This window comes from Tachysurus fulvidraco, chromosome 1, assembly GCF_022655615.1.
Source record: "Tachysurus fulvidraco isolate hzauxx_2018 chromosome 1, HZAU_PFXX_2.0, whole genome shotgun sequence".
NCBI lineage: Eukaryota > Metazoa > Chordata > Actinopteri > Siluriformes > Bagridae > Tachysurus > Tachysurus fulvidraco.
In genome coordinates, this window is record NC_062518.1 from 12,016,092 (window position 1) to 12,039,511 (window position 23,420).

At 40.9% G+C, this 23,420-nt stretch overlaps 1 protein-coding gene across 1 annotated transcript; it reads left to right on the forward strand.

The window, feature by feature from the left end:
• Window positions 1-599: 599 nt before the first annotated feature.
• Window positions 600-20,183, forward strand: mtch2 (mitochondrial carrier homolog 2). The gene is made up of 13 exons (XM_027133047.2): window positions 600-756; window positions 2,571-2,655; window positions 8,433-8,539; window positions 10,638-10,661; window positions 14,475-14,531; window positions 14,677-14,734; window positions 14,820-14,871; window positions 14,960-15,019; window positions 15,125-15,218; window positions 15,342-15,389; window positions 15,481-15,548; window positions 18,050-18,125; window positions 18,737-20,183. Exons 1-13 carry the CDS (start codon window positions 670-672, stop codon window positions 18,821-18,823), a joined length of 903 nt encoding a protein of 300 aa, XP_026988848.1. The 5' UTR covers window positions 600-669; the 3' UTR covers window positions 18,824-20,183.
• Window positions 20,184-23,420: the final 3,237 nt, after the last annotated feature.

Consider the following 23,420-nt stretch of genomic DNA (forward strand, 5'->3'; position numbering starts at 1 on the left):
AACCCTTTTCAGGCATAATGTCATTAAATATGTCCTTAAGTGATGTAACTCGATAAAAGAGCATTCTGCTTGTGTTAAGTCCAGGACAATCTAATAAAATATGTTTGTCAGATAATCGAATCTTACAGAACATTCATAAAGTTGGGTCTTTTCACCTTTAAGCATAAAAAGCATGGGTCAATTTTTAACGTCCTTATTAAGAGCTTCGGAATCTACAAACATTGTCGGTTTTCCTAACTGTCAAAAACTAATGGGTAACTAGCATGGATTAGCTGCGGTCGTTAACCAAGGACTAAAACAAACCAACGGAACCAGAAATATAATGTCCTAACATTCAATATCATAAAACACATTCTCACTTGTGTAATGCAATCCCTTGCTGTCTGGTTTTTAGATTTCTTTCGTTTGAACATCCAAACGCAGCACAGAAGTCCGGCATCTTCCATGCATTTAAAGTACAAGAGCACCGTATAAAGATGGCGGCGGTTTTGACGCATTTTTAGGACCCCAAGGCGACATCTAGTGTATAGATAGCTATGACTAGTTACCTTAATTTCGTTTCCGGTGAAACGTAATCACGTGACTAGATTTGAGAACACGTTATCACGTGACGAATCCCGTTGCATTGGCAAAAATTTCTTTCCTGTTAAGGAGGGGGACGTAATAATAATGGCGGAAACATGTGGCCAAGTGCTATTAGGGTCGGGACTGACTGTCCTGTCCCACCCTCTTATGTACATTAAGGTTTTAGTACAGGTAAGAGCTTATGGTGTATCTGTTATAATGTTATACACGTAAACAATGACACGTTTTTACTACACATACGTGACACTGAAGGGGAATTAGCTAAGATGCTAACAAGGTAAAGGTTAGCGTTCACGTCGAGCTAAAATGTCGTGTAAAATTAAACTGAGAGCTGAAAGACTTTTGTGTTTTAATCCTCAATGTGTCTAAATATCTTATAAATCACCAGGCGTTGTGTTTGTCCTCTGTACGATGATGCTGTCTGACATTTAGCATTAGCTTTACATTAGCTGCTTCTAGCATTGGGGTAAATTCAAGGTTTCCTGCCTTCTTTATAAGTGATAGATATTTAAGATAAGAAATAAGACCTAATACAGTCAGTAAGAAAGGGATTTGTTATCATTTATGTGCTTATAATGAGGATGTGAAGGCACTGGTGTGTGAAACAGGAAGCTGGTAAGATCCACTGTGTACAACCTCTCCAGCTAGTCATGGAGATTGTGTTGTTATCTCAGTCCCCTGCTGGAGTGTAGATGAAGGTTATTGGGGTTCTGATTGTATACACAACATCTTATGTCATAATAAATATCATCCTACAGGGATATAAAGTTTTCTAGTACCAATTATAGGGATAAGGGATAGATATAGTGTTTTAAGGTCATCTTTTTTTAATGAATTTTAAATTTAATTATTAATTGTATATATTCACTCATTATTATGTTTTTTTTTCTCTCTCTTCTGTTTCCATACTTCTGTAAAGCTGCTTTGAGACAATGGGAAATTGTTAAAAGTGCTACACAAATAAATTTAATTGAATTGAAAAATATATATGAGTTTAACTCATTATGGATCTCATCCGTATACGTCACACGCTCTACTGCTGCTGTATATCGTACAAAAAGCATAATATTACTCAATACTGTTATTTGCACTACCATGAACTTCTCACACTTTATGTACATAACTGACCTGTCATATATTCTGTATTCATATTTAATACTCGTACTGTCTATTTTATCTCATCGTCTGTGTTATCTTGTATAGTGTTATTTATGTCTGTACTACTTTTGAGAGTCACAAAGAGCTGGAACCAAATTCCTTGTGTGTGTCAACACACTTGGCCGATAAACCTGATTCTGACATCAGTGTAATCTTGTCCTCACTTTTCAGAGGAAAGTATCAATAGTATTTCATGCATTTTTAATAAATTGTCTTTTATCGTTTGCTTGCCGAAACGTACTCCGGGTGTGTGTGTTCACTGCTGTGTGTGCACTTTGGATGGGTTAAATGCAGAGAACAAATTCTGAGTATGGGTCACCATACTTAGCCGCAGGTCACGTCACTTTCACTTTTCACTTTCACACTTTTATGGTTATCTGACGTTTCTTGGAATAAAACAGATCTAAATGTACTGTCCAATTTATTAGGAGCATGCTCGTGCTGTTGTAAACTCTACCATAAGCTTCTAATACATAAGGCAGCGTTTGAATCCACGCAAAATATTAGTTATGTGCAGTTAATCCCATTTACATAAGTGGATCTATGCACAAAATAGTGGATCCCACTATGTGGGATGCACAAAAATTGAAGAAACTATGATTTTTTTTCTTATTCTTATCCATGTACAACCTCTTAATCTTAGTGTGGAAAGCTTGAGTATAAAGTTTGGAAAGAAGTAGCAAAGACTGAATGAAGCTAGTACAAGGCCTAGCACACTAATAACAGTAATAACACAGTATAAACATGAAAGACCAATTAAAAACGGATAACACATTAATTAGTTACATAATAACCTTCTCAAAATCTTTTTTTTCTCTGAATTTCAGGTGGGACATGAACCTCTTCCGCCTACTCTTGGCAGAAACTTGTTTGGCAGACAGGTGTATCAGCTTCCTGGCCTCTTTGCCTATGGTAAGATCACTGAATTTAATTCCATGTAGTTAGTTAAACCTATTAAAATATGGAACATTTGAGATGAGCCAATAATAATAATAATAATAATAATAATAATAATGGGGGAAGTTGTGGGCTAATGGTTAGAGAGTTTGAATTAGTGCTGCACGATTAATCATATCACAATCGCGATATCAAGCCTGTGCGATTATATGACACAAAATGCTGCGATTTTCTGAAATAAATAATAAATAAATGCATGTGTGGACATGACAACCCATTCTCTCTGAAAGCTGTTTGCCTATTTCATACACTACACCGCTATCCGCCATTAAAAAAAAAGACCAGTGAGTTTCAGTTTAGGCAGTGGCACGTGTGGTGTGTATGGTCATGTGACTTTTTCTGGTGTGCAGCGCCGAACGAGTGAAGATGGATGCCGAGCAGACGGACACTGAACTGGTGGCCAGAAAAAATGCTACCTCTGTTACATGTAGTGGTAATTTCGTCAGACGAGACGAAATATGTTCAACGACCTTTATTTTTCATGACTAAGTAGAGACGATGACAAGACTGCACCACTGTCCAAAAACGCTAAGACTAAATTAACATGAATTATTGTTGACGAAAAAAGACGAGACGAAAATGTTTTGTATAAAATAAAAACTAAGATTAAAATCTCTCTTAATTTTCGTCTACAATTGTCTCTGTTTTTTTCATCAGCTGTTACGCCTTTAAAATATTCAGAACGAGTTCGTGGCTTCGCGCTGTTGCTCGTTACAGGTCTCATACGCCTGTTTGTATACACCTAATTGTATTGCTTCCGCTAAAGAACATAGTGTGCTCCGTCTCTACGGGTAGATCCCTGTGTGTCCATGGCAACGCTCTGTTTTACATTTCAACAGTGTGTTATAGTTAGCAGCGGTCTGTTATCAAGAAATACAATAGTGTGTGCTTAGAAAAAATTCGTCCACATGCCGCTCAAAAAAAAAAGAAAAAGAAAAACAAAGTCCTGAGCGCAAGTCCACCGTCTAGGCGGCTTTTTGTGTTAAATGATATTTCCTGTCGCTGTGCAGGCGCTTTTATTGTACATGACAGCTTATGTCCCGATGACCGGTCTGTGCATTACGATTAAAAGCAATATCAATAAAGTAAAAAATGTGATGTGGAGTCAAGTTCGAGTGTATGTACTGTTTAAACAAGTGTTCTCAACTTCACTGATACTTTTGTGATTCGCGGAGTTTTGACAAGTTTTATAGCCTTGATATTGTTTCTTATTCAAAAGTAGTGACAGAAAAAACTCTTTACCCCAACCTGAAACCTCTTCCCCTGTCACAATCACATCATAAACAAAATTAATAATTAGGCTTAAAAGCAAAAGTATATGTAAGGGAATCAAGTTTAATAATTACATGTAATATTGCTCCAAATAGCAATAATGGTGTGTGCAATACCATATATAACTTGCATATATATATATATATATATATAGTGAGGAAAATAAGTAATTTGAACACCCTGCCATTTTGCAAGTTCTCCCACTTAGAAATCATGGAAGGGTCTGAAATTGTCATCATAGGTGCATGTCCACTGTGAGATACATAATCTAAAAAAAATCCAGAAATCACAATGTATGATTTTTTAACTATTTATTTGTATGATACAGCTGCAAATAAGTATTTGAACACCTGTCTATCAGCTAGAATTCTGACCCTCAAAGACCTGTTAGTCTGCCTTTAAAATGTCCACCTCCACTCCATTTATTATCCTAAATTAGATGCACCTGTTTGAGGTCGTTAGCTCTATAAAGACACCTGTCCACCCCATACAATCAGTAAGAATCCAACTACTAACATGGCCAAGACCAAAGAGCTGTCCAAAGACACTCGAGACAAAATTGAAAGGGCTACGGGGAAATTGCCAAGCAGCTTGGTGAAAAAAGGTCCACTGTTGGAGCAATCATTAGAAAACGGAAGAATCTAAACATGACTGTCAATCTCCCTCGGACTGGGGCTCCATGCAAGATCTCACCTCGTGGGGTCTCAATGATACAGTTTTGATCTTAGGCTTTTCATTAATCAGCATCAATGTGTTATTTTGTATATTAATTTGATAACAGTTTGCATTTGTTGTTTTTGCTAGTTTGAGTTTAGAAATACAAATTTCAGCATTATCAGTAATGTGTGTGCACTTTCCTTGAGAACCAAGCAAGCTCATATCACTTGTTTATTATATCGCATTCGCAATATTGACCTCAATAATCGCAATATGACATTTTCCCCAAATCGTGCAGCCCTAGTTTGAATCCTAACCCTAAGCTTGTGGGTTCGAGTCTCGGGCCAGCCACGACTGAGTGTGCTGTGTGTGTGCACTTTGGATGGGTTAAATGCAGAGAACGAATTCTGAGTATGGGTCACCATACTTAGCTGTATGTCACGTCACTACTATTACTTTAGAGAAGAGAGCTTGCCATTGCGCTAATTTACAAAATCTCTTGTGACCTCATATTCTTAAATTATTTTTATGTCAGAATCAGCTTTATTGCCAAGCATGTTTTCACATGCGAGGAATTTGTTTTATAATCTCCACAGTGTAACAGAATGACATAGTATAGATGAAATTGTATGTACACATTTACAGGTGTGAAATGTGCAGTTAAAATAAACATATGAAATATACATATGCAAATAAGTATACAATATATACAATTTGTATGTACACGTGCAATTGTGAAATGTGCAGTTGAAGTAAACAAACATTCAGACAATATGTATGCATGTGTGTACAGAGTGCAAGTATGAAATGTGCAATTGAGGTATACATAGTGCAAATATGTGTTGTGTGTTCCATGGTGTTAATTGTTCATCAGGTGAATTGCTTGAGGGAAGAAACTGTTCCTATGTCTGGTCGTTCTGGAGCTCAGGGCTCTGTAGCGCCGACCAGATGGCAACAGTTCAAAGAGTGAGTGTGCTGAATGTGAGGGGTCCAGAGTGATTTTCTTTGCTCTTTTGCACACTCTGGAGGAGTACAGGTCTTCAAGAGTGGGGAGAGTTGTGCCAATGATTCGCTCAGCAGTCCGGACTACCCTGTGTAGTCTTCTGAGGTCGAATTTGGTGGCTGAGCTGAACCAAACAGTTACCGAGGTGCAGAGGATGGATTCGATAATGGCAGTGAAACTGTTTCAGCAGATCCTGTGGCAGGTTGAACTTCTTCAGCTGATGAAGGAAGTATAACCTCTGCTGAGCCTTTTTCACAATGGAGTCAATGTGAATGTCCCACTTCAGGTCCTGGGAGATTGTGGTTTCCAGGAATCTGAATGACTCCACTGCTGTGACAATGCTATCCATGATGGTTAGTAGGGGAAAAGCAGGGGGGTTTCTCCTGAAGTCCACTATCAACTCCACTGTCTTGAGCGTGTTCAGCTCCAGGTTGTTAAGGTTGCACCAGACAGTCAGCCGTTCAACCTGTAAGCAGACTCGTCACCGTCCTGGATGAGGCCGATCAGTGTGGTGTCGTCTGCAAACTTCAGGAGCTTGACAGATGGGTCATTAGAGGTGCAGTCATTCATGTACAGGGAGAAGAGTAGTGGGGAGAGAACACAGCCCTGGGGAGCACCAGTGCTGATGGTGCGGGTGCTTGATTTGAGTTTTCCCAGTCGCACTAGCTGCTGCCTGTCTGTCAGAAAGCTGGTGATCCACTGGCAGACAGAGGAGGGCATAGAGAGCTGGGTTAATTTGGGCTGTAGAAGTGATGGGATATGGTGTTGAAAGCAGAGCTGAAGTCCACAAACAGGATCCTCACAAGTCCCTGGTCTGTCCAGATGCTGCAGAACATAATGCAGTCCCATATTGACTGCATCATTCCCACACCTGTTTGCTCTGTGGGCAAACTGCAGGGGGTCCAGTAAGGGTCCCGTGATGTCCTTCAGATAAGCCAAAACCAGTCTTTCAAATGATTTCATGACCACAGATGTTAAAGCCACAGGTCTGTAGACATTAAGTCTGGTGATTTTGGGCTTCTTTGGGACAGGGATGATGGTGGTGCTTTTGAAACATGAGGGTACTTCACACAGCTCCAGTGACGTGTTGAATATCCGCGTGAAGATGGGGGCCAGCTGATCAGCACAGGCTTTCAGACAGGCTGGTGAAATGCTGTCTGGGCCTGGAGCCTTTCTTCTCTTGGTCTTCCTGAAGACCTGACACACAACATTTTCACTGAACTGGATTGCAGGTCTGACTGATTTGGGGGTTACAGAAGGTGCGAATTGGGCTTTTTCAAACCTACAGTAGAACTCATTCAGGTCGTCTGCCAGTTGTTGATTCACCGCGGTGCTGGGGGATGGTGTCGTGTAGTTGGTGATGGCTTTCAGACATTTCCACACTGAAGCTGAGTCATTGGAGGAAAAATTGAATCTGTAATTTTTCGGAATAATTCCTCTTTGCCACTCTGATCTCCTTTTCCAGTGTGTATTTGGCCTGTTTGTACAAGACTCTATCCCCAGTTCTGTGAGCATCCACTTTGGCCTGGCTGAGTTTCGCAGTGAACCATGGCTTTTTATTGTTGTAGGTTAAGTGAGTTCTGGTAGGAATACACAAATCCTCACAAAAACTGATGTATGATGTTACAGTCTCTGTGAGCTCGTCCAGGTCAGAGGCAGCAGCTGCAAAAACAGTCCAATCCGAGAGAGCGAAACAGGCTTGTAGATCCTGCTCTGCTTCCTTAGTCCATCTTCTTACAGTCCTTACTACAAGTTTAGCTGTTTTTAGCTTCTGCCTGTAGGTCGGTATCAGATGAACTAAGCAGTGATCAGAGAGTCCTAGAGCTGCCCGTAGGACAGAGTGATATGCATCCTTTATTGTGACATGTAACATGCTGTCTGTATTTAGGTAATTCACGTGAGAGAATCGCTTTATTAAAGTCCCCAAGAATTATTACTACAGAGTCCGGGTGTTGTTGCTCTCACTCTGTGATCAGATCAGCAAGTGTCTGTAAGGCCGAGCTCACGTGCGCTTGCGGTGGAATGTAAACACTCACCAGACTGAACGAGCAAAACTCCTGCGGCGAATAGAACGGTTTGCAGTTAATGAAGAATATGCTTGACTATGAACTGACTGCTCCAATGAAAGAGGACACGATCCCCTAAAACACACACACACACACACCCACACACACACACGCCTTCTTTGTAACTAGTAGCCATTTGTTCCAATTGCTCACTAACCGTAGTAGCTTTTGCATCACAAACATGGTTATAACTCAGGATTATAAGCAGCTGTTTACTGCATACAAAAGCAAATGATAAGGACGTCATTTGTTATTTCTACGTATTTGGTTAAGATCCAAAGATGAACATGTGAAGAGATTCACCTTCCATGTCCTTGTATCTAGAACAGCAAATTTGGTGGGCTGTTCCGCTTACCGCTAATGATTAGTTTGTATCTTGTGGTATGTATCTCAATATTTCTGCTCTCAAAGTCTTTAAATGGTGGACAGTGATCTCTTCACCCCTGCACTATGGACGTTGGTGGTTCTCATATTGTTTCTGTCGACATTAGTAATGCATAGTGAGCTGTTTAAAATCTTTTAATCTGTTTAGTTAATAGAGTCATATTTAGACTACACTTTATTGGGATGTATTAAGTTATACAGTTTGCATACGTTTTAGTGATGGTGATGATACACTGAGTGTTTGATCAGAGCTCTGAGTTTGTGATTAGTGAAATACAGCATAAATTAGGGATAGATCATGTGTTTAAAATGACTAGCCTTGCATAAACTTAATTTTATTTCTTTAACAGCCAAACACATAATAAAGATCGATGGGAAGGCAGGCCTGTTTAAAGGTCTTTCCCCCAGACTGTGTGCAGGGACCATCGGCACTATTGTCCACAGTAAAGTGCTGCAGGTAAGACTGCTATTTTCATCTTTGGGGACATGATCCAAACACAGTCGTGTTGTCTCTGCTTTAGTGCACCTACTATGCTGGTTAATTAACTGATGAAAGTCGAGTCAAGCAAGGAAATAAACAAATTGTATGGGAATTTTTCCTGGAAATCTGATGACTATGGTCAATGAGAGCGTAAACAATCCATCTGCTTAAAGGGATGCAATCATGTACACTATGTTACGGTATTTTTTTAGCTATGGACAATTTCTGACCCAAAGTATGAGCAAAGTAAATATTTTTGGCTCAGTTATATGCTGTAGAAGTAAAACTAAAATGAACCAAGACTATTATTTAGATTCGGTGAATGGACCAATAGATGTAAAAGCAGCCTTATTTTGTTTTTATATCCAAAACCACTTTCAGTTGAGGTAAACTATTAAAAAATAAATAAAGGTCCTCACTACATGCCTCAGTGGCAGTTGCTTGAAAGTGCTGGAATCCTTTCAGTAATTTAGAGCTTTAGCTACTGAACGACCAATTTCTTGTCCGAAGTGAGTAAAACTGTATTAAATTAAGGTGGACGTGAACAATAACAAATGCTGCCATACCATACAGGACACTCATCACATCAAGTGTCTATCATTCTCTAGAGCAGGGGTGTCAAACTCGGTCACAGTGGGCCAAAATATAAAACTGAGATAAAGTCACGGGCCAAACTGAATATTTCTTAAAAAATGAACTGCAACTGATATGTAATGTTCAACCTTTTTATATGGAAACAAACTTTAGTTTTGCTTAAATACAGGATTTGGAATAACCAGAGCTTGATATTACAAACACAAGAAATTAAATTTGAAATAAAAGACACATCAGTGGTGTTCATTTCTTATTTAAATAAATAAAATAAATTATGCCTCTCACTTTATCATTTTAAGTTCCTTTTTTCATCCAATGAAAATCCAACATTTCGACTATTAACAGTTCATGCCTTGGAGTAGAAAAAGTGCATAAAGAAAACATGTATTCAAACTCAGTTTGCTGCACTCTGATTTACTCTGCACATCAATCTGCACATTGATCACATTGATTCTTGCCTTTTATCTGGGCACACGATGTCGCAAACTTTGACCATACGCTTTTTTGACAAACTCTCCCTCATTAAAGGGCCAGGCAGATTTGGCCATCTCTGCTGCCACAATAAAGCTTTACAGCCTTTACAGCAGCTTTACTTTTTGATTTAGCTTTCATGAACATAGTATATTCTTTCGTTACAGACACGTTAGCTCAGTTAGCACACAAGACAAACAGGTCTGTCCTTTATAATCGTGAACAGATAATCTGCCTCCCATCTGTCTTGAAAGCTCCTATTGTCCATCTTTCGTTTGGCCATTTTTGTGGAGGGTGTAATTAACTTGCCCAATGTGACCGTAGCAGGGTTGTTAACGACTGTCAACAGAGAATGAGGGGCGCTTGCTGTTCGTGACTACGCGTCAATACAGTGGCAAGGCATTCTGGGATTTGTAGTATTAGCGAAGAATGCGGGTAGCCAGCTGTAATGCACATTTGATATGATCTCCCTAAGTCTAACTTTGGCGTGCGGGCCTGAGTTTGACACCCCTGCTCTAGTGTCTCGGTTATAATGACAAGTAGCTCTGTATCGAAGGAAAGGCAGATGAGGAAATTTGTTTAGCAATATTAGTTCAGTAAATAAAAAAATAAAATCTTATTCTGTGATTTATTTTATTATCATTATTATTATCACCCAGATGAGGATGAGGTCCCCCTGTTCTGGTTCCTCTCAAGGTTTCTTCCTCATAACATCTCAGGGGGATTTTCCTTGCCGCCATCACCTCAGGCTTGCTCTTTAGGGATCAATGTTAGGGTTAAATTGTAATTTAAGTTTAAACTTTGCCATTTCTAGTCTTTTTTTGTACTTCTGTAAAGCTGCTTTGAGACAATGTCAATTGTTTATTATTATTACAGCTAATTGTTTGCTATGTAAATCAGTATAATCCTGTAGTATAACCCAGTATAACCTTAGTTCAGATGTATGTGACAGCTGAGATGGTTATTTATATACGGCTTATTAATAACTCAATTTACTTATTCTCTATAGAAATGCCAGGAGAACAAACTGGAGGTAAGAGGACCATACTTTGTGTCTGTGTATGTGTGTCTGTCTGTCTGTGTGTATGTGTGTCTTTCTGTGTGTATGTGTGTCTGTCTGTCTGTGTGTGTGTGTCTCTGTCTGTCTGTGTGTGTGTGTCTCTGTCTGTCTGTGTGTGTGTGTCTCTGTCTGTCTGTGTGTGTGTGTCTCTGTCTGTCTGTGTGTATGTGTGTCTTTCTGTGTGTATGTGTGTCTGTCTGTCTGTGTGTGTGTCTCTGTCTGTCTGTGTGTGTGTGTCTCTGTCTGTCTGTGTGTGTGTGTCTCTGTCTGTCTGTGTGTGTGTGTCTCTGTCTGTCTGTGTGTGTGTGTCTCTGTCTGTCTGTGTGTGTGTGTCTCTGTCTGTCTGTGTGTGTGTGTCTCTGTCTGTCTGTGTGTGTGTGTCTCTGTCTGTCTGTGTGTGTGTCTCTGTCTGTCTGTGTGTGTGTGTCTCTGTCTGTCTGTGTGTGTGTGTCTCTGTCTGTCTGTCTGTCTGTGTGTGTGTGTCTCTGTCTGTCTGTCTGTGTGTGTGTGTCTCTGTCTGTCTGTGTGTGTGTGTCTCTGTCTGTCTGTGTGTGTGTGTCTCTGTCTGTCTGTGTGTGTGTGTCTCTGTCTGTCTGTGTGTGTGTGTCTCTGTCTGTCTGTGTGTGTGTGTGTGTCTCTGTCTGTCTGTGTGTGTGTGTGTCTCTGTCTGTCTGTGTGTGTGTGTGTCTCTGTCTGTCTGTGTGTGTGTGTGTGTCTCTGTCTGTCTGTGTGTGTGTGTCTCTGTCTGTCTGTGTGTGTGTGTCTCTGTCTGTCTGTGTGTGTGTGTCTCTGTCTGTCTGTGTGTGTGTGTGTCTCTGTCTGTCTGTGTGTGTGTGTCTCTGTCTGTCTGTGTGTGTGTGTGTCTCTGTCTGTCTGTGTGTGTGTGTGTCTCTGTCTGTCTGTGTGTGTGTGTGTCTCTGTCTGTCTGTGTGTGTGTGTGTCTCTGTCTGTCTGTGTGTGTGTGTGTCTCTGTCTGTCTGTGTGTGTGTGTGTCTCTGTCTGTCTGTGTGTGTGTGTGTCTCTGTCTGTCTGTGTGTGTGTGTGTCTCTGTCTGTCTGTGTGTGTGTGTGTCTCTGTCTGTCTGTGTGTGTGTGTGTGTCTCTGTCTGTCTGTGTGTGTGTGTGTGTCTCTGTCTGTCTGTGTGTGTGTGTGTGTCTCTGTCTGTCTGTGTGTGTGTGTGTGTCTCTGTCTGTCTGTGTGTGTGTGTGTGTCTCTGTCTGTCTGTGTGTGTGTGTGTGTCTCTGTCTGTCTGTGTGTGTGTGTGTGTCTCTGTCTGTCTGTGTGTGTGTGTGTCTCTGTCTGTCTGTGTGTGTGTGTGTCTCTGTCTGTCTGTGTGTGTGTGTGTCTCTGTCTGTCTGTGTGTGTGTGTGTCTCTGTCTGTCTGTGTGTGTGTGTGTCTCTGTCTGTCTGTGTGTGTGTGTGTCTCTGTCTGTCTGTGTGTGTGTGTGTCTCTGTCTGTCTGTGTGTGTGTGTGTCTCTGTCTGTCTGTGTGTGTGTGTGTCTCTGTCTGTCTGTGTGTGTGTGTGTCTCTGTCTGTCTGTGTGTGTGTGTGTCTCTGTCTGTCTGTGTGTGTGTGTGTCTCTGTCTGTCTGTGTGTGTGTGTGTCTCTGTCTGTCTGTGTGTGTGTGTGTCTCTGTCTGTCTGTGTGTGTGTGTGTCTCTGTCTGTCTGCGTGTGTGTGTCTCTGTCTGTGTGCGTGTGTGTGTCTCTGTCTGTCTGTGTGCGTGTGTGTGTCTCTGTCTGTCTGTGTGTGTGTGTGTGTCTCTGTCTGTCTGTCTGTGTGTGTGTGTGTCTCTGTCTGTCTGCGTGTGTGTCTCTGTCTGTCTGCGTGTGTGTCTCTGTCTGTCTGCGTGTGTGTGTGTGTGTCCCTGTCTGTCTGCGTGTGTGTGTGTGTGTCCCTGTCTGTCTGCGTGTGTGTGTGTGTGTCCCTGTCTGTCTGCGTGTGTGTGTGTGTGTCCCTGTCTGTCTGCGTGTGTGTGTGTGTGTGTCTCTGTCTGTCTGCGTGTGTGTGTGTGTGTGTCTCTGTCTGTCTGCGTGTGTGTGTGTGTCTCTGTCTGTCTGCGTGTGTGTGTGTGTGTCTCTGTCTGTCTGCGTGTGTGTGTGTGTGTCTCTGTCTGTCTGCGTGTGTGTGTGTGTGTGTCTCTGTCTGTCTGCGTGTGTGTGTGTGTGTGTCTCTGTCTGTCTGCGTGTGTGTGTGTGTGTGTCTCTGTCTGTCTGCGTGTGTGTGTGTGTGTGTCTCTGTCTGTCTGCGTGTGTGTGTGTGTGTGTCTCTGTCTGTCTGCGTGTGTGTGTGTGTGTGTGTCTCTGTCTGTCTGCGTGTGTGTGTGTGTGTGTCTCTGTCTGTCTGTCTGCGTGCGTGTGTGTGTGTGTGTGTCTCTGTCTGTCTGTCTGCGTGTGTGTGTGTGTCTCTGTCTGTCTGTCTGCGTGTGTGTGTGTGTCTCTGTCTGTCTGTCTGCGTGTGTGTGTGTGTCTCTGTCTGTCTGTCTGCGTGTGTGTGTGTGTCTCTGTCTGTCTGTCTGCGTGTGTGTGTGTGTCTCTGTCTGTCTGTCTGCGTGTGTGTGTGTGTCTCTGTCTGTCTGTCTGCGTGTGTGTGTGTGTCTCTGTCTGTCTGTCTGCGTGTGTGTGTGTGTCTCTGTCTGTCTGTCTGCGTGTGTGTGTGTGTCTCTGTCTGTCTGTCTGCGTGTGTGTGTGTGTCTCTGTCTGTCTGTCTGCGTGTGTGTGTGTGTCTCTGTCTGTCTGTCTGCGTGTGTGTGTGTGTCTGTCTGTCTGTCTGCGTGTGTGTGTGTGTCTCTGTCTGTCTGCGTGTGTGTGTGTGTCTCTGTCTGTCTGCGTGTGTGTGCGTCTCTGTCTGTCTGCGTGTGTGTCTGTCTGTGTCTGCGTGCGTCCCTGTCTGTCTGTCTGCGTGTGTCCCTGTCTCTGTCTGCGTGCGTCTGTCTGTCTGTCTGCGTGTGACTGTCTGTCTGCGTGTGACTGTCTGTTTGTCTGCGTCTGTCTGCGTGTGACTGTCTGTCTGCGTGTGACTGTCTGTCTGTCTGCGTGTGTGTCTGTCTGTCTGTCTGCGTGCGTCTGTCTGTCTGTCTGTCTGCGTGCGTCTGTCTGTCTGTCTGCGTGCGTCTGTCTGTCTGCGTGCGTCTGTCTGTCTGTCTGCGTGCGTCTGTCTGTCTGCGTGTGACTGTCTGTCTGCGTGTGACTGTCTGTCTGTCTGCGTGTGTCCCTGTCTCTGTCTGCGTGCGTCTGTCTGTCTGTCTGCGTGTGACTGTCTGTCTGCGTGTGACTGTCTGTTTGTCTGCGTCTGTCTGCGTGTGACTGTCTGTCTGTCTGTCTGCGTGTGTGTCTGTCTGTCTGTCTGCGTGTGTGTCTGTCTGTCTGCGTCTGTCTGTCTGTCTGCGTCTGTCTGTCTGTCTGTCTGCGTGTGTGTCTGTCTGTCTGCGTCTGTCTGTCTGTCTGCGTCTGTCTGTCTGTCTGTCTGCGTCTGTCTGTCTGTCTGTCTGTCTGCGTCTGTCTGTCTGCATGTGTCTGTCTGTCTGTCTGCATGTGTCTGTGTGTCTGTGTCTGGGTGTGTGTCTGGGTCTGTGTGTGTCTGTCTGTCTGGATGTGTGTCTGTCTTTCTGTCTGTCTGGGTGTGTGTTTCTGTCTGCATCCGTCTGTGTGAGTGTTTGTCTGTTTGTGTGTGTCTCTGTCTGTCTGTCTGATTTTTGTGTATGTAAGTATTGCAGTTGTTCTAATTAAAATAAGTACACTGAAAATTGATTTCTGTACTTGGTTAAACATATCTGTCTGTTTTAAGGTCATGAATCCTGGCCAGAAAACAGAGGAGGGATCTTTGCAGCATGTAGTCAACGAGGTGGGTCAATAAAGTGTTCTTTTCACCTGCACAGTGCATAAACTCCAGTGACACACATGCTGTCATAGCCGATAGCCATAAAGCCTCCCTTATTATTGTAACACAGTATTATGGTTCAGATTCGATCTTCTTTTTTCTCCAACAGACAACAAAGGAGATGATAGCACGCTCCTGTGCCACAATCGTCACACATCCATTCCATGGTATTGCATTTCTATATTTGTTTGAATAAAAATGTACAATTTCAACGTTTTTGCTTGATCTGAACATTTTAATTCTTCATTACAGTGATCACCCTTAGATGCATAGTCCAGTTTATCGGAAGAGAAACCAAGTATAGGTCAGTTTGGAATCTACCCTCCTCCTCTTTTTTCCTTCCATACAGTGTTTTCATTTAGCTAACAGTGATGTTCTGTCGCTCTTTTCAGTGGTGTCTTTGACTCCATTATCACTATCTACAGAGAAGAGGGAATCCTCGGGTTTTTTGCGTATGTATTAAAATCGGTTTGAATCCTGAAATCAGTTTTGTGGCTGGATGCTCCTTCACTTCATGCGTTAATGTGTCTGAGCGTGTTTGTCTGTCCACTCCGTAGTGGCCTCATTCCACGTCTTCTTGGCGATATCTTCTCTCTTTGGATCTGCAACATGCTTGCTCACGTTATCAACTCGTATGCAATAGATGACTCAGTAAGTACAGAACAGTCGCAAATTGTGATCAAATCTCCGGCATTCTAAAAAACAACACTAAGTGGTGAAAAGGCTTTATAATGTGATGAAACGTTGTGTGTTTTGATGATTTGTTTGTTGTAGATGAGTCATACGAGTGAAATGAAGAACTGCTCTCAGGCTGCTACTGGGGTGAGTAACATTTCACGGGTTTGGAATAACAACCTTAAATATTCTGTAATTGCCAAACTAATCTGTTCATCCATTGTCCTGTCACATTCAGTTTTTTGCCAGTATGCTGACATACCCTTTTGTGTTGGTCTCTAACCTGATGACGGTCAATAACTGTGGGTAAGTGATTGCATGGTGATTTTTACATTTTAAAGATTATTGATATTTCTTTGCATTTTGGGAGACGTTTGTTGCATTTGGACTCGCTTCTATGGAAGTCTTGAATCCTAAAAAGCAAAAAAAAAACAAAACTGTAGGGTTTGAATCCAGAATGAATCCAGAAAGTTTGAACAGCCTCAAAGCTCAAACTTCTTTAAAGATCATCTCTAGCTATCTGTCACCTGCTGCTGCACCTCTTGATGTAATCACTTGGCAAACTATAGACTTCCTTATTTTATTTGTTTTATTGTTTTTTGTTTTTTACGAATTAAGTCGATTTTCCTGTATATTTGTGTATATCTGAGACAGATTCCAAGGGACCGTATGCAAAGTGCAAAACCCAAAAAGTGAATATTATAAAAACAGAATAACTTCACTGTAATACACTGTACTGTCAGCAAATTCAGCTCACACACCACTAATGTCCTGATAGTTATACTACATCACACATTTGGGGGAAATGTCTTTTTTGTATAATTATGATTTTTCATATTAAAAAAAACAGTACAGTGAGTTATTGACTGTTTTTATAGTATACGCTTTTCGGGTTTTGTACTTTGCAGATGGTCCCTTGGAATCTGTGTCTTAGGTGTTCGCACATAGAGACTTATGTATTTTGTCCAACGCGGAGGAAAGCTGACTTTGAGGAAAATTGGGTTATAGCTGCCTCTCTACATTACTACGATAAAAAAAAAGAGGTGTTATTTGTGTAGCAAGAGCGTTTAGCTCAGGAGTTATTGATTCGGGAATCTCGAATCTGTGAATATGTGGCCAACTTTACTTAAGTCGCAATACACAACATAGTATAATGTTTGTTGATGCGTATAACAGGAATTCGCTGCATTCGCAACCCCCTTCTTATCATACTGGATACAGTCTGTAGATGTTTCTAAGACGGTAGGTTGTTTTTTGGCGGTGTGTTTGTGCTGCCGCAGTCTTTTTCATTTCACAGGGCGTAACATCTCTCCCACTCGACAGCATGCCTCTGTTTAAGGTGCTGCAGTAAATTAGTCGTACTGCTACCTTTGCTAGCAACAGACTTTAAACACACTTTGCAGCGGGGGGTGTGTTTGTTCTGTGTCTTTTCTCCGAAAACCGAACCAATTCCATATGACAGATGACACTGTGCCTATCTTGGGAACGAGTTCTTCCCTGCTCGCTGCCATGTTGGAAGGGCTGAGCCCATTCGGAACTACAGGAGCCCAGAGGGGAGCGTCAGCGGATGTTAAAGAGAGAACCGATTTTCATTGAAACAAATCGATGTAAACTACACATTCCAGTTAATCGATAAAATCGATTGGTGGTGCATTATAAACATTTGCATGCTGTATTTGTTGAATTTAAAGCCCATTAAAGCAATATAACCAGCTCTATAATACTCCATTTAAAGCTGCTGCACAAAAAAGCACCTGCTCACGTACTATGCTATTCACGGCGAGCTCTCATTGTGTGTATTAGTGACACTTTGTTCTAGTCGTGTCTGCCTTATTCAGGAATATAAACCAAGCAAAACTATGAACGTGAAACTAAGTGGGGGAAAAAAAAATCCTTATGTTCATAAAACCACAAACATATGATCAGCACTTTGCAAAGGAATTCATTAGGAACTACATAGAAAGGAGGAATCTGGAGGAGACCCACATGAACATGGGAAGAACATGTAAAACACCCTACAGACAGTAAAGCGAGTTCAGTCAAGACCACTTTGTAAATGAAGGTTATTGCGAGTATACAGTTAGTGTTGGCGGGATGGTTCTGTTCTGGGAGAATTTTCCCACACCCCTATCTGTGCGCCTGCATGGACTGGGCAGGGAGGCAGTGCTGGGGAATGAATAGACCCCCACGTTACAGCTCAGAATCAGAACCGGAATTGTGCAAGGTGCGCATAGCTTGTTATATTTATATACACGTATACATAAATGAAGACCGGGGGGGGAGAAGGAATACGTGAAGAATTTAATCGGCGCTGGCGACGGGTTCTGGCTGGAGGAGTCTGTGACGGAGGAGTGTGTTGGATCGCCGCAGCAGCGATGTGTAGGAGTGGCTTGAGGGCGAGGATTTAAAGGCGGGGAAAATTAAGGAAGTCATGCCGGTTTGGCGTGCCTCGTGCCGGATTGGCGCGCCTCGTAGACAGCTGATTAGCAGCTGATGCAGCTTACTACGTGGCTTGCCTGAACTAACGCGATGCTTTATCTCAGTCGGCACTTAAGGAATAAGATGTCCTGTAGACATGAGATAATTACATGGGCTTTTTTTGTTAAATGCTGTACATTATAAATGCAGTACATGCATAAAATTGTACTGTAAACTTTCCTGGATGTAAATTTTTTTTGTACTTCTTAGCTAAAAGTGACTGTCAGGTCTGAAGTCCTGTGTGTACCCTCAATATGTGCCCTTAACTCGGGTAGCTCTTTGCTTTGGTGAATCTCTGTGTTTTCTTCATCCACATCTACTTTTTTCAGGTTGGCTGGTGGTTTACCTCCTTATGCGGAAACTTATAAAACCTGGGTTGACTGTTGGAGACACCTGAACCGAGAGGTCAGTAAACCCGAATAAGTTTACCTTATACGGAGGATGCCGGTTTGCCCTCACAAAGTCATTATTAAATAGTATGACCTCAGTAAGACTCTTTGTGGCCTAATATAATGATTTAGGTAATATAATGATTTAGCTAATTCAGTGGATTTATTTATTTTTGAATTTGTGGCCATTTTTGTTTTTAAATAAATTGCTCTGTAGTTAGTCAAGTCAAGATTTTATTGTCATTTTGACCGTACATAGGTGATGCAGTAGGAGCCTTGATACATAAGACAACACAACTAAGGGCTAAAAAGTAAATTAGCCTATTCACATAAAGTATAACCATGTGCAAACAGAATACAATACAATACACTACAAGACGTGGATAAAACAAAATGGTGCAAATATTGTTACTTTATTATTCTAAACATATGTAGACATTTTGATGGCAGCAGTTTGTAGCACCATTAAAATGTGTGATGGTCAAAATACCCTATAACATAGATAAATAGTTTTCTGCCTAACTGAATAATAAGCAGCATTTAAAACCTATTTAAATTACACAGCATCCAGTGAAATTGATCTGAATGTCTAAGCACACTGTTTTTGTTTTTCCTTTTCTCTTTTAGGGAAATTTGAGCAGAGGCAACAGTTTATTCTTCAGGAAGGTGCCGGTGGGGAAGATGTACGCCATTGACCAGAAGCGATTTTTCTGAACAGGACATGCAACCAGCATAATCTAAATATGAAATGGATCGGGTGGGGAAACTCAATCTTTTGTATGCACCTATCATGATTGGGGTTTTTTGGGGAATCTCATTTTCCTTTTTTTCCATTAATGTCACAAACTGTTGCTTTGATTTGGAAATGTTATTTTAATATTTGTATCAGAAATACCTCTTTTACTAGAGGTTTAATATCAGAAACGCTTAGGAAATCCTGTTATTTAAATTAATATAAATGATGTTGCCTCTCATCCTGAAAAAAACAACCAGTTCTAATCGAGCCATTTGCTTAATAGGAATAGGGTCTTAATAGGGTCTCATAGGAATGTTCTTGCCTCCCAGCACATATCTGCATTGACTGACTCAAAGTTCTTCTTATGCTGAAGCTGTACATGTAGCCATTAAAATAATGAGTTGTGTTGAATGGTAGCTCTTGGGTTTTCTGTGCTGCATGTGTGTATGTAAGTGGCCTGTAATGTTCAGAGTTGCCTGGTTCCTCAATCCTGACCAGGTTTGCGTTGTGGAGAGCGAGCATGCCAAGCTGCTGCTCTAGAGTACATATAGCCCACTGTTATCAGTCGTACTGTGAGAGAGAGATATGTGACCGATTTCTTTCTTTAATTCCCCATGTTTGACAAATTTGGGTTGTATTTTTATTAACATTTTGACTGATCCCAATAAATCCAAGTATGCCTTTTATTGGGGTGCTTGGGTGTGTTTGTGTTTTTCACCTGCATACCTTTGATTGTGTGACTATATGCATATGCAGATTGTATCATCTGAAAAATAACAAAAAGTACTGTCCAAATTGTGTGATTGTTGTGAAGGATCATAAAAATAACTTGGCTAAAGTGTGAGATTTCATTTAAATATTGTTTGTTGTAATATATAAAATGCATACATTACTTTTTCAGCATTTCCACAATTATCTCCATAATTAATCTCTAGATTTGGTGACACACTTAAACAATAGAAAATACAGTGATCTTTTTAAGCTTAAACCTATTTTTATCTGCGAAACACTGATTATGATTATTGGCTCTCGATATCTGAAAAATATCTGATGTGTTTTCTGGGTCTGTGGTGGAAGAAAAAGTATTTTTACACAATTTGCGGTCTAATCGTTATTAAGAGTAAATTAAACATACAGGTTGATTATTTTCTTGGATGAGTGGGTGGGGCTAAAATGTTAATTATGCCTCAATAGGCAAACCAGCTCATTTTTCTGCAACCCTAAAAGTCAAAATAAGTGTCTACCTCTGTTAAACTTCCAGGACTGCTAGAGCATTTTTATGGAAGTGACGGCAGAAAAAAATGACATTAATAATAAAAGATTTGAGCTGTGACTGTATTTGTGTCTTGTCTGGGCTAATTGCCTGTATGTTAACAAAAAGATTGTTCCGGTGTTGCAAACATATACAAGCACAAATATAAACGGGACCTCGTGTGTAAATCAGTATAAATTAACGTCTCTGGGTATGGGGACAAATTATGACTTGATATTAGCGCTAGATATTAAGACACTAAATAGACATATAAATGGGTGTCAATAAGACATGGAATTTAATTTTAAACTTAAGTTTGCCAGAATAAAATCACTGTTTGGGGAAACCTTGCTAGTAAAATACATTTTATAATAAAAGGAGGATTTTGACAATTACTGTAATTAATGTAAAAAACTTTAAAAAAAAATAAAATTCAAGATTAATATTAGATATATTTTAATGTATTTGTTTTTATCATCAATGAGCAAGGCTGAGGTGACTCAGGCGACTGTGGCAAGGAAAAACTCACTTGGATGGTAAAGGACAAAACCTTGAGAGGAGCCAGACTCAAAGGGGAACCCATCCTCATTTGTTTGACACTGGAGGTGTGAAAATATACAGTCTGACAGTCTGTCCTCAAAGACCACATGGACTTGGCATCTTCTCTTGGTATATCAGAATACTTCATGAAGCACAGTCCAACTGGAGCTGGTAAATCTATAGATGCCTCGGGAACCTCACACGGTCGGCCTCATCTCAGTGAAGGTCCAAAATCTTCACGACACGGAAGGCAATCAGAGCTGGTACAATTTCTGGATGCCTCGGGATGGGGAGATAGAGAGCAGCAGTGGAGAGGAATTAGCATAGCTGCTGTTCATAATATTAGCAAGCACTAGATGATAATATTAGTTTTTATATTATTAGAGTATTAGAGCGCAAGATTATGGGAAGTATTATGTGTACACCTGACTAAAGAGATAAGTTTTTAATCTACATTTAAACTGGGAAGAAAGTGTGTCTGAGCCCCGAAGACTATTCCAAACTTTGGGAGCTAAATACGAATATGCTCTACCACCTACAAATAGACTTAGATATTCTTGGACCTACCAGAAGACCTGAGTTTTATGATCTCAGAGAACACAAAGGATTGTAACGTGTTAGAAGACTAGTTAGATACATGGGAGCTAAACCATTAAGAGCCTTGTATGTAAGTAGCAGCAGTTTATAATTGATTCTAAACTTAACAGGTAGCCAGTGTAGAGATGATTAAATTGGGGTTATATGGTCATACGTTCTTGTCCTAGTGAGAACTCTGGCAGCTGCATTTTGTACTAACTGTAGCCTATTTATTAAAGATGCAGGACAACCACCTAGTGATGCATTACAATAGTCCAGTCTAGAGGTCAGGAATTTCATGAACTAGCTTCTCAGCATCAGATACAGACAGGATGTTTCTCAGCTTGGCAATATTTCTAAGGTGGAAGAAGGCTGTTTTTGTAGTATGGGGGATATGATTTTCAAAAGACAAGTTGCTGTCTAATATAACACTCAGGTCTTTCACTGTTGAGCTAGAAGTTAGCTTCTGTGTACTGGTTTTTGGACAGATAAATAACATCATAATCATGTTATAACCTCACTATCATGTTTAACATCAGAAAACAAGTCATAAAATCTTTTATCGCTTTTTTTATTGCACTCAGATAATTTAGCTATTTCATCTGGTTTTGATGAGGTATATAACCAGTATCGTCAGCATAGCAATGGAAACTAATCCCATGCCCTCTAATGATGTTCCCTAAGGGAAGCATATATATTTAGAAAAGCAGAGGTCCTAGAATTGATCCTTGAAGGACCCAATAATTAACTGCCAATAAACTGGAGGATTCAAGATTTAAATCCACCAAATGGTATCAATCAGACAGGTAGGATCTAAACAAACTTAAAGCCTGTCCCTGAATACTTTTGTAATTTTGTAAGTGATTTAGGAGAATGTTGTGATCTATAGTGTCAAAACAGCACTAATGTCAATTAGAACTAATAGTGACACAGTCTTTGTCCAAAGCTAAGAAGAAGTCATTTACAACTTTAACAAGTGCAGATTCTGTGCTATGATGGGGTCTGAAACCTGACTTAAACTCTTCAAAGATATTGCACTGTAGAGCTTTAGGTGAGACTGGGGCACGAGATGCTGTCACAGGTTGAACATCAACTATTTTGTTTCTGATACTTTCAATTTTGGCAGTAAATAATCTCAAAGTCCTCACTACTGAACTGTGATGGAATAGTGTTTTCAGATCTCTGATTTTTTTTGTTAACCTAACCACTGTGCTATATAAAAATTGTTTTGTTATTTTCTATGGGTTTGTTCAGGTGCTCAACCCTTGCAGCTTTTAGAGAGTCCTTGTAAGCAACTCTAAAGACCTCTAATTTAATTTTTCTCCAGTTTCACTCAAGGTTATGAGTTGCTCTCTTGAGGTTGTGAATATGACTATATGATAATACCACGATGCAGGTGTTTTTACATTCTTTAATGGGATGGGGGCAACAGTGTCTAATGTGCTAGTGAAGATAGTGCCTATGCTTTTAGTCATTTCATCTAGATCGTTTGTGTTTTTAAGGGTATAATGAGTCCTAAAGCATCATTTGTATTGTCAACATGAATGTTAAAATCTCCTACAATTAGAGCTTTATCAAAATGAACCAATAGGTCTAAAAGGAAACCTGCAAATTCTCTAAGAAAATCAGAGTAGGTCCCTGGGGGTCTATACACGGTTGTTGTTTTTTAGAGCACAATTGCTTCAGCAAGTTCCTCTTCTCTGAATGTAGCTGCCTGCCTGTTATTCTCACTCATGCCTGCTGGGGCATCTCGCCTGGTAAGAAAAGGAGCTGAAAGAAATTTGCATGATGGATTAAAGCCCCTGTCACATCTTCTACCAGTGAGTCAGTATATTCCATCCATCCTGGCTTGTGTGGTGGAGATGAAGCAGTTTAGGGATAAGCCATTTTTATACACATCAAAGGTTTTTAGAGGCTTAATGTTATGAGTCGGATTCTGGGAGGAGATATTTATTATCAGAGATTTAAACCTGTGCAAGAGCAGTTCAATGCTGTGGGTGGAGTGTGAGCTTGGCAGTTATGGGAGAGAGCTCACTGAGGCTGAGATTAGGATCAGGATACTCTAAAAAAGGGAAAGACTTCACGTCTCCTGTTCCCAACTGACCAAACTTGGCGGCTATGACCAGTAGTCAGTTACTGCTAGATTCACCAGGTAAGAGACACAAAATTCACAGAATAGTTTCCAATTAATAACATTGAAACTTGGT

What these genes read in the sequence shown, in the direction of transcription:
- mtch2 (XM_027133047.2), top strand. Translation starts at nt 670, where the DNA reads ATGGCGGAAACATGTGGCCAAGTGCTATTAGGGTCGGGACTGACTGTC. An exon ending in TCCACAGTAAAGTGCTGCAG is followed by an intron (nt 8,540 to 10,637) that starts GTAAGACTGCTA and finishes TATTCTCTATAG; the next exon opens with AAATGCCAGGAGAACAAACT. An exon ending in CGTCACACATCCATTCCATG is followed by an intron (nt 14,735 to 14,819) that starts GTATTGCATTTC and finishes TCTTCATTACAG; the next exon opens with TGATCACCCTTAGATGCATA.